Here is a 12,077-nt window from a genome sequence, read left to right on the forward strand (position 1 = left end):
GCTGGATCTCCTCATGGAGCTTACCAAAACATTAAATGTAGAGTAACTTTAAATTTCTGTCCTTTTTAAAACTAATAAAACATTATATAGGATAATCTTTAGTGAATTACTGTGGAATAAAAGGAATAAAAACACGTGTTTTAAGAGCGAGAGCGTTACCAGAAAAAATCAACATATCGTGGAGGAGTGAATCCGTCACGTCGTACTGCACTTACAGTGTTTTTTAATATTAAATTTGTCAAAAATGCTTTTCTGCATTTAAGAACTCACACTTCCTGCTAGTTGAATGATTAGCTGCTTAGCATGCTAGTCAGATCGCTAAGCTCTATGATGGAGATGTATGAAGAAGAACCTCGAATGTACGAATGATGTCATGAGGTTAAACTAAGTCCATGATTAGTTCTGACACATGACATGAGCAAAAAAATACCCCCCATGTCACATTCCAGTACAAGACGCCTGAAATAAATACAGGATGCAGGAGAAGCCGAGGATCTCAGCGGCTCGTTGCTTTAGTCAGCAGTCTCTGGGTCTGTAATGACTCTTAATGCTCTGTCAATGAACACAGATGAGCCTGAAGCTAATCAAACATTAATCACACAGGAGATGACTACTTTCTCTAGCTCAGCTAAAATAATCAGCCATGCTTTAGGCTCAGGAGAGGAGCAGCTCCCCCTAGTGGCCTGAATAATCAGAGGAATAAATGTGTATTTAAAAATGTATATCCTTACAGTCCAGCGCAAAGGTTAGGATAAAATTAATACCATCAAAACATTTAAGTTTAAAAACTATCTATCCATTTATTCTTTTATTCTTTTATTTATTTATTTATCTATCTATCTATCTATCTATCTATCTATCTATCTATCTATCTATCTATCTATCTATCTATCTATCTATCTATCCAGTCATTAAATAATCTATCTATCTATCTATCTATCTATCTATCTATCTATCTATCTATCTATCTATCTATCTATCTATCTATCTATCTGTCCTTCCATCCATCCATCCATCCATTCATTAAATAATCTATCTATCTATCTATCTATCTATCTATCTATCTATCTATCTATCTATCTATCTATCTATCTATCTATCTATCTATCTATCTATCTATCTATCTATCCATAAAATAAATACATGTTTTGGGTTCTTATTTTTAACTTCCTATAACTGTTATTTATTATGTTTTATTTCCATCTATTTATTTATTTTAGAAAACAAGGTATCAAGGAGGAGAGGGGGGTACAAACTTTTGCACTCTAGTTCAAATTGTAGGAATATCATAGTCATACTTTTGCACTGTTATTGTTGTAAGTGAGCAAGTGTGTAAGTGTGCCATGTGTGTGTGTGTGTGTGTGTGTGTGTGTGTTTAAGTGACACCCTATAAACACATTTATCTATTTAAAAGTAGAGTCGATGGGCAGATCAGACAGACTTGTGACTCAGGGGCACTTAAATTTAACACACCACACGTCACCTCACAGAACAATCCAAACCTCTAAATCATTCAAAGCTGCTGAGTTGCTAACATGCTCCTGCGATGCATTCATGCTTAAACATGTACTGAAACATGCACACACACACACACACATATGCAGACTTACACACTCGCTCACTTAAAACATAAAAGTAACAGTGCAAAACTCTATGACTTTGGGATGGTATACTGTACACACACACACACACACATATGCACACTTACACACACACTTAAAACAATAACAGTGCAAAACACTATGACTTTGGGATGGTATACTGTACTGCACACACACACACACATATGCACACTTACACACACACTTAAAACAATAACAGTGCAAAACTCTATGACTTTGGGATGATATACTGTACTGCACACACACACACACACACACACACACACATTTGCTCACTTAAAACAATATAAACAATAAATAACAGTGCAAAACACTATGACTTTGGAATGATATACTGTACTCTGTACTCTGTGTGTGTGGTGTGTGTGTGGTGTGTGTGTCAGTGTGTGTGCACGTAAACACACACACACACAGAGTACAGTATATCATTCCAAAGTCATAGTATTTTGCACACACATAAAGCCTGGCATGTCATCACACTTGTCAGCATGTCCCACAGAAATACAGATGGGTCCTCAATCATGTCACCTTGAAAACACACACACACACACACACACAAACCCCAGCAGTGGTATGCTGAAGTTCCTGTCATCATAGTTCCTCTCATCATCCCCTTTCCTCCTCCTCCTCCTCATCATCATCATCATACTAAAACTAGAGATACTCACAGTCACTCATCTCTTCGCTCTGATTGGACGTCTGGTTCTCCGGCATTCCTTTGCTCCTTTGCTCTGTTACCTTGCAAGCCGTTGAGGACGAGCCCTTCGCTTCCTAGGGAGAGAGGGAACACCGAGGAGGAGGAGGAGGAGGAGGAAGAGGAGGAGGAAGAGGAGGAGGAAGAGGAGTGGTTACAACACGGATATAATGTGCTCATTTGCATCCACCCAGAAAGTGTGTAAAAGTGTATAATAAAGATCCGCTGAACTGTAGACTGTGTGTGTGTGTGTGGTGTGTGTGTGTGTGTGTGTGTGCCTTCCTTTAACAGCATATCAACAGCTTAATATTTAATATGTTCTGGTTAAACAGACTGCTCTGGTAGATTAAAGGACTGAGTCAACATCAGCGTCCTTGACTGAAGAACACACTGCACACGACCCTGAGAGTCAAGACTGCGTTTAATAAAAATTAAACTCTTTCAGGAGAATAATCAACAACACAAAGAAGGCGGAGTCACTGTAGTCACCTGGAGCCTGGAGGTGATGCTTTTTATCATAACCATGGAATTTATATCCATTTATTGTTACAGTGAATTGACCAAAAAGATGTTCTGAAAAAACCACACAAAGCTAAATCTCCGAGGCGAGGTGTGTGTGTGTGTGTGTGTGTAACTAACTGTAACTATTTAAATAAAGCGTATAAGGAACGGGTGTGTTAATAGAAACCTGGAAGAATTACTGCTCTAGAAATTGACCAATCAGACGAGAGAATTTTTAACATTATATAAATAATAATAGTAATAATAATAATCATCCTTCGTTTAGCCCGTTAGTATCTCCGAGCTCTTTTCCCTTCACCTCTCTTCATTATTTTTTGTGTTCCTCAAAACATTTGCAAATCAAATAATCCTCCCCTCTGGCGTTACCACGACAACCACTCAGCTGGATAAGGCCATACAAAACAGCAGGAAAAGCAACGATGACACTATGTGCCAACACCCACCCACACACACACACACACACAAACACACATAAACACAAAAACACACACACACAGTGAGGGTCGATGGAGTGTGTGCTACAGAGTGTCACATTACAGAGTGTAAGAACAACACTCCAGGCTGTCTGGACTATGCTGAGGTCAGAGGTCATAAAAAAAAAGAAAAGCCTGGCAGGAAACAGGTGTGATAATTGATAGAGAGAAAGAAAGAGAGGGTTTAAAGGAAATGATTTCAGATCTGGAACGAATGTTTTATTCGAGCCTGAATTAAAGGTGGAGTCAGTGAAATATATTAAAGGGGCCATGTGAAATCTTTCAGAATGTCTCCAGTTCAAAGACGCCTCATGTCCTGAAATCGGTCAGCGTCTCTCCTCCAGTGCTCTGCTTACAATTTTCCTCTCTGATATGAGTCATTAGCTGGTCTGGCTTCTGTTAGCTAGCCTGGATTTCTTTTTGTCTGCTGCCATCTTGTCTAATCGCCTCGAATAATCATTTTCAGATTGAACGAAGAGTCCATTTAGAAGTGGGTCGAGCGCGGCAGACGTCTGTTTATGATTTAATGTGTACTAAAAATGCTGACTGTGTCAAATGTGTGTGTGTGTGGGGGGGGGGTGACAAAGAGAAAGACAGAAAGAAAGAGAAGGAGAGAGAGAAAGAGACAGAGAGAGAGAGAGAGAGAGAGAGAGAGAGAGGTGGGGGTGACAAAGAGAAAGACAGAAAGAAAGAGAAGGAGAGAGAGAAAGAGACAGAGAGAGAGAGAGAGAGAGAGAGAGAGGTGGGGGTGACAAAGAGAAAGACAGAAAGAAAGAGAAGGAGAGAGAGAAAGAGACAGAGAGAGAGAGAGAGAGAGAGAGAGAGGTGGGGGTGACAAAGAGAAAGACAGAAAGAAAGAGAAGGAGAGAGAGAAAGAGACAGAGAGAGAGAGAGAGAGAGAGAGAGGTGGGGGTGACAGAGAAAGACAGAAAGAAAGAGAAGGAGAGAGAGAAAGAGACAGAGAGAGAGAGAGAGAGAGAGAGAGAGAGAGAAAGAGGGGGTTTCCTGTTAGTGTGAGCAGTGAGGCTCTCATTACTCGGCAGGCTCTGTGTGTGATAAGTGGACATTTTTAAACATTAGTCACCAAGCTGCAGTTACACAAACAAGAGTACATGGCAGTGTTAAAGCACAACACACACACACACACACACACACTGACCAATCCAACCTCACACACTCAAACTCACACACACACACACACACACACACACACACTGACCAATCCAACCTCACACACTCAAACTCACACACACACACACACACACACACACTGACCAATCCAACCTCACACACTCAAACTCACACACACACACACACACACACACACTGACCAATCCAACCTCACACACTCAAACTCACACACACACACACACACACTGACCAATCCAACCACACACACACACACACACTGACCAATCCAACCACACACACACACACACTGACCAATCCAACCACACACACACACACACACACACACACTGACCAATCCAACCACACACACACACACACTGACCAAGCCAACCACACACACACACACACACACACTGACCAAGCCAACCACACACACTCAAACTCACACACACACACACACACACACACACACACACTGACCAATCCAACCTCACACACTCAAACTCACACACACACACATTCAGTTCAATTCAATACTATTTCATTCTATTCTATTAACTATACCCTATATATTATTTCCAACTTTGGATAGAATCCCATTCTTATCTAGAGAGAATCATTCAATTCCACTAAACACTCAATTCTAATAGAATTATTTTATTATTCAATTCTATCCATCTTAATATAATATTCTACACTCGTGAATATGGTTCTGTTCTATTACAACCTGCATCATTTGGTTCTAATGGACACAGTTTACTGACCACACTTTACTGACCACAGCATATTCAAACGAATATCTGATATAATGATATCTATGTGATAAGGAAATATTACTTTCTATTCCGTTCTGTAGAATTCTATTCTAATCGAAATATTTATGTGTATTATAGTGAATAGAATTCTATAATATATTCTATATCATGCTAACTCTGTTCTAGTCAGAGCAATTCTATTGTACTCTAATGTCTCTATTCTAGTGAATATACTATTCTGTTGCTGTGAAGAATACAATTCAACTCTATTCTACGGAATATATTTGCATGTATTTCTTATTTCTATCCTATTTTGAATAGAATTCCAATTTCGTGAACGTACCCTGTTGCACTCCAGTGAATAGAATTCCATTCTGCTTAACAATCGGATTGATGACTGTGTTCTATATTCTGTTTTAGTTCTATTCTAATATACAGAACATCCTATTTTAATTGAGTGAATGCGATTCTATTGCAATTCTATTCTCCTGTCTATGTGTCTCCTGTCTTCTGTTGCATTCTATAGACTCTATGTCCATTCTAGTGAATCAATTCTACTAAATTTGATCCAATATCCTATTTATGTTATTGAATTAATTCTATACACTCACCGATACTAACAGATTCAGTAAATTCTACTGAACGTGTTGAGTTTTATTGTAACGAATCTAAAAAAAACAAGGTGTGTTCAAAGTCATTACAATGTCTTCTGTATTCTGTTTTTTAATTATTCTTCTGTTCAGATAGACAATACCGTAAGGCTTCATTATTACAGATTCATTATCAGCATCATGGCACAAAGAAAACGATGTCATCCATCAGTCATGCCTCGTATCATGTGACACACGCTCTCATGCCTGTCACTATATATTATACTAGTCACTGTGATGTCATAATGTTTCTCAGAACAGGTCATCATATATGTGCATACACTGATCAGGCATAACATTATGACCACTGAGAGGTGAAGTGAATAAGTCTGATGATCTCCTCATCATGGCACCTGTTAGTGGGTGGGATATATTAGGCAGCAAGTCAACATTTTGTCCTCAAAGTTGATGTGTTAGAAGCAGGAAAAATGGACAAGCGTAAGGATTTGAGTGAGTTTGACCAAGGGCCAAATTGTGATGGAGGATAGACCACTGGATCAGAGCATCTCCAAAACTGCAGCTCTTGTGAAGTGTTCCCGGTCTGCAGTGGTCAGTATCTATTTATCTAAGTGTCTTTTAAATCCTCTAAGTTGTGAGGTTGGGCCTTCAAGGGCCACCTAATGGATCTGCTGCTACCATCTTGGTTCCAGATACCACAGCACACCTTCAGGGATCTAGTGGAGTCCATACCTGGATGGTTCAGGGCTGTTTTGGTAGCGAAAGGGGGACCAACACAATATTAGGCAGGTGGTCATAATGTTATGTGCTATAGTACAAAAAAAAGATGATGTGTCGTTCTTTAATAAATAAAATATTATGGTTGTACAAGAGTAATAAAATTCTCAGGGACATGCTGTTGATCCAATCTTATCGGGAAAGGTTTGGTGTTGTGGCTTCAGGTTTTCGAGCTGAAAGCCAAGATCGACTGGTGTGTCTTCGGCTCGGCTGGAATGAAAACCTGCCCCCACACCTGCCCTTTGTGGATAAGATCAGACAGCTGTGAGTAGGATGAAAAGCCTTGAGGTAGAAAGCCATCAGTAATCATATAGCAGCACGGCATCATTTAGTACTCTATTCAAATCATGTAGAATGATCTGGTATTGCTTTTCCATAGTTAAACTACAGTAATAGCAATTTTACACCACTCTATAAAATGACAGCTCGCGTAAACTAAAGATAAACACATCTCCGGCGCTCCTTCCATACTGGACACATCACGTCACGATGGGACGATTTCGACTTCTGTGAACTCGTGAACGCCGCAGTGGGAGGTCGCTCATATGGAATCTTCTCAGAAACCTGTTAAACACATGAAACCCTGACGCAATGTAGAGTATACGACGGCTGGGGCTCGCGTCACGTGAGACGGAATTCGGTACATCCTGCATGCCGAACATCTTGTCATAGACGCATGAGTGATTGGAGCCATGCCTAGACGCACAGTCCCGTTTTAACAAAGCCGTCAGCGTAAACCGGTCACCGCGAGCGCCACTTTTAGCCCTAGCTCCACTCATAGATTTAGCTATGAATCTGTACTGAGGCCTGGATGACAGCATGCCTGTGTGTTCTTCACTTTTAGACATGAGGCCACCCTGTGCGCCAGTTAGCCTATAATTAGCCTCCCTTGCATGACAGGAGACCGGCGCAGTGCCGGTGCTAGTGTTAGGCTTACACAAAATAGTCTTAGTATTGTGCTGAAAGAGAACACGCCTTTCACGTATACTGTTGGGAAGAGTAACAGATGGTCATACAGCAGGCTTATCTCTCCGTCAGTAAACACTCGTATGCAAATGTCCAACCCGCTGTAGCCAATGTCCCAGGAAACGCTTTCATGTTTATCTGTTATGGTGCGACCATTTCTGTGCTGCAAGAAAATTTGTTTAATATCAGGCCGCTGCTGGAATAAACAAATCATCTCCCTACTGTCTAACACGCCACCTCAAAGTCTCCTGAAAATACCGACAGGAATCTCTGCCCTACATGCAAGAGATTTTAGAGCGCAATCTTTAGAACTCGTCCTATTTACAGGAAGATATAAATAATAAAAATATTACATTGCCCTCTGTTGGATAGCACACGCAAGCACGCCTTCTAGTAAGCTTGAAACGATCCGGATCAGGGTCAAACCTTTAAAAGAGCAGTTTATTAAAAAGGTTTCACGCCCTCTGCTGTCTGTGAGGTGAATTACAGCTGCAATGTAAACACTGACGAGACTTTTATTTCACACAAACCAGCCACACCCAAAGTTTTCGGATGAAGCATGTGCTCATTGGACATCTCGTTCTAATCTAGTGCTTCTTTGCTCTTATATCAAGCTCCAGTCTTTCAAGAAGGCTTTCCACTAGATGTTGGATTGTGGCTGTGGGGATTAGTGGTCATCAGCTACATGAGCATTGATGAGATCAGACACTAAGGGTTGGGATGATCAGGAGACTCCAGTTCCAGTTCATCTTAATGATCAGTTTTCTGTGGGGTCAGGGCTCTGTGCCGGACACTTGAGATCTTCTAGTCCCTAAAACTATGTGAGCTCACAGACACCTGTGATTGGCTGGAGTCACTGTGATTGACAGGAGAGACAACCAATCACGAATTACCATTACCACACTGATGTTTTAAATTATACCACAACAAGCCACAATTTATTTTTTATCCCTTTACAGTTAAAGCTGTGGAACATCCACCAAACAGATATAACTATCTCCTATTATCTCTTATATATTTATACAATTTCCTGGCAGAAAACTGAAACTGTTTCAAAGTACTCACACTGGAGACTCCTTGGAGTAACGCTGATGCTAATGTCTTCTCACAAATAACCAATGATTTATGTCTCTGTGCGAGTAGTTACTATAGAAAGAGTGCATTAACATATGACATGCTACTGTTTTAGGAAATAAATCAACACCTTCTGACCAATTAAATTAAACAAAGCTGTAGTATAACAAAAGCTATCTTCGCATAAATAAGGTCACATGTTACATGGAGCCCCTTTAAAGCACACAGATTGCCAGGATGAGAGAAAGTCTAACAGACCTCGCTCGCTGCTCTTCCTGTCCGTCTCCCTGTGTTCTCCTGCCGGCTTCATCAATCATTAAAGCCAACCAGAGCGAGAGATAGAGAACGACAAGCGAGAGAGAGAAAGAGGGAGCAGAAAGTTTGTGAATTATTAAACCACACTGAGGGATAGAGAGGTCATGTTTCATGGTTTAGTGTGCCAAAGGAGCTGGATCTGGACCAGTATCCCGTCTTTCTTCCTCTTCAGAAATGAGTAATGCTTTGACGCTTTAACTCGTCGTTCCGATGCACGAAAAAACACCACAGAAAACAAAAAACACATGGAAAGAGGAAACTCAGGGAAGTAGCCAAGAACGTTTGAGGGAATTCAGGCTTTAATGTCACGTTGATCTAAATGGCCTCAGTATACGTTAATAAACGCTCTGATGTATGAATATCCCGTGCTTTATTGTTTAATTATTCATCTTAATCAGTAGTAACTACTACAAATTATCCAGTGAAACTAGTAGAAACATAACTAATTTAACTTAAGATAATATTATAATATTTAACAACTATTCAATTCAGCAATTTTTAATGTCTTTTTTTCTTCTTCCTGCAAAAATCTTGCCATTTTTATGATTTTTCCCAGACTACCACACACATCTGTAGTATTGTCCAGCCACCATTCTGAACAATGGATGAAAGAAATTCAGAGTCCTGACCTCAACCCCATAGAACACCTTTGGGATGAATTAGAGTGGAGACTGCGAGCCAGACCAAAACTGGGACGTCTGCCTTTACATGCACATGAATGTAATATGGAGTTGTCCCACACTTTGCAGCTATAACAGCTTCAACTCTTCTGGGAAGGCTTTCCACAAGGTTTAGTGTGTTTATGGGAATTTTTGACCATTCCACTAGAAGCGCATTTGTGAGGTCAGACACTGATGTTGGACGAGAAGGTCTGGCTCACAGTCTCCGCTCTAATTCATCCCAAAGGTGTTCTACAGGACTCCTTGCAGGACAGTCAAGTTCCTCCACACCAAACTCACTCATCCATGTCTTTATGGACCTTGCTTTGGTCACTGGTGTGCAGTCATGTTGGAACAGGAAGGGGTCATCCCCAAACTGTTCCCACAAAGTTGGGAGCATGAAATTGTCCAAAATGTCTTGGTATGAAGCTGAAGCATTAAGAGTTCCTTTCACTGGAACTAAGGGGCCGAGCCCAACCCCTGAAGAACAACACCTGAACTCAATGATTTGGCGCGGTGTCCCAAAACTTCTGGCAATATAGTGTAGTACATGGAAGAGTATTGGTGTGTGTGTGATTATCCTGGACAAAGAATTTCAACTCTTTTTCCCTGTACTGAGAAAAAACACACAAAATCTTTGATGCCAGTCTAGGGGCAGTTGTTGGGCACAGATGTTCTACAACTTTAAATAGATAAAAATCATGTGTGAATGTCATGCTTTATAATAAATCCAAAAAAAATGTTATCCAGTTGCTATTGTTTCAGGAAAGTAATCAATTTCAGGGTATTAACAGTAACACAGACTCACATTGTACCGCATTGTTGATTGATTTCCTGAAACAGCGTTTCACACAGTGTTTTATTCCTCACTCTACAGCTGCTTTAACTAGAGATTAAGTTGAAAAATTGTAGGAGTGTTTCTTTAAATGTTTCTCAGAAGCATGGGAAACAGCACACACACACACACACACACACACACAGATTTGTAGACAATATGTTATTTAAACTTTATTTCTGGACTCTGTCCTTAACACTGGGTTTCTTATAAATAGCCCTGTAATTTTGCTTATTTTGTGTGTGTGTGTGTACGAATGCACTGCCATCCTCTGGCTGCTTCAGTGTGTTAGTTTGCTGTTATTTTGACAGAGTGTGATTCTGTTTTTGGCGAGTTTGTGTTAATTGTGGAAAATAAGACATTTTTTTATATCTTGGCCACAAGAGAGACTTAAATCCGGGAATGTTGGAGCACCATGGAAAGTTCGATTTAAAGGAAAATGAAAACCGGATTTTTTTCTTTTTACAGTTCATCTGCATCTGATCGATTTTAAAATTCTAGTTATTTCTCGGTCTCTCTTTAAGGTGTCCAGTGAACAAATAGGCGGCACATTTGCTTCGTTAAGGCTCAAACTCTCAAACTGAGGAATCAGGAAAAGGCCTGTCGCAAGACGATCTGAAAACACTGACCTTTCACACAGCTGGAAAATGTGATTAAAAAAAGATATTAAAGTTGTTTAGCAACAGTGACAATCAAGGCGTGGAGAAAAAAACAATTGAAAAGCCAAACGGCACAAAAGAGGATCTGAAAAAGTCATAGGAAGTGAATAGAATAGAAGAGGATCATTATTACGAATTTTTGACCTGCTGTTAAATGCATTGATAGGTTTGGGGTGCACAAACTTTTGCACTCAGCTGTATTTCCTTCTTTTGACCACATAAAACACACCATGCCAATGCACCTCAGTACTGTAGTTCTTCTGACTGATCACTTTAATCCTATAATGAAACTTTCCATCCTCATGGGCAGGGCCTCGTCTAGGATGACTCCGCCCCCTCGTCCACATTGCACAAGGGCTCATTGATTATAATTTAATAAAAACGGTTTCAACCCAATTTAACACGTACGGAAGATTCTGGAGAGACGTTAAGACTTTCCACTGCCACCGTGGTATACAGAATCGGCTCAGGGTGGACCGACACTGACATCGTGTTGATGTTTTTTCCTTTAATTTGTCACACATCTGCATGCTATTAAAATTCAATTCGGAGTGATGAAGGATTGATAGGATGTTCCTTTCACAACCATGGGAAAGCATCCATCCCTCACACTCTGCTCTGTCTGTTTAAACCTAACACACGCACAGACGTGCCAAAAAGATGACTCACGTGTTTCGGAGTCGCCTGTATGGGTTATGAAATGGCTGATACCACAGTGTGTGTGTGTGTGTGTGTGTCTTGGGTTCTGACAGGACAGAACAGTTGGTACTGAAGATCCACTGATTCTCGGCTATTTCCTCAACTGTACATATTTCGGGTCAGTTGACTGACACGACACAGAGGAGAATAGAGCAGAGGATGACAATCATGAAGATCTGATTACGGTCCGATTCGCTATACACACTTCCTGCACCTTGTGTCACAATTGTGCACAAATTCTTGAAATCTTCAGTCAAGTTCGAGGCCTCAAACCGAGAAGTGTGTAAA

At 40.4% G+C, this 12,077-nt stretch overlaps 1 protein-coding gene across 2 annotated transcripts in view; it reads right to left on the minus strand.

Moving 5' to 3' along the window:
• Positions 1-12,077, minus strand: part of xirp2a (xin actin binding repeat containing 2a) — a 32,440-nt gene that overhangs the window by 17,821 nt on the left and 2,542 nt on the right. The window contains exons 1-2 of one of the 2 annotated variants that reach the window (XM_058403221.1): positions 8,881-8,972; positions 2,291-2,393 (exon numbers count right to left, since the gene is read on the minus strand). In XM_058403221.1, coding sequence (XP_058259204.1) covers positions 2,291-2,336 — 46 coding nt within the window. In that variant the 5' untranslated portion in view covers positions 2,337-2,393; positions 8,881-8,972. Of the gene's footprint in view, positions 1-2,290; positions 2,394-8,880; positions 8,973-12,077 lie in introns of those variants that run through there. The other variant, XM_058403220.1, reaches the window with a different exon arrangement.

Source organism: Hemibagrus wyckioides, linkage group LG11, assembly GCF_019097595.1.
Source record: "Hemibagrus wyckioides isolate EC202008001 linkage group LG11, SWU_Hwy_1.0, whole genome shotgun sequence".
Taxonomy (NCBI): domain Eukaryota; kingdom Metazoa; phylum Chordata; class Actinopteri; order Siluriformes; family Bagridae; genus Hemibagrus; species Hemibagrus wyckioides.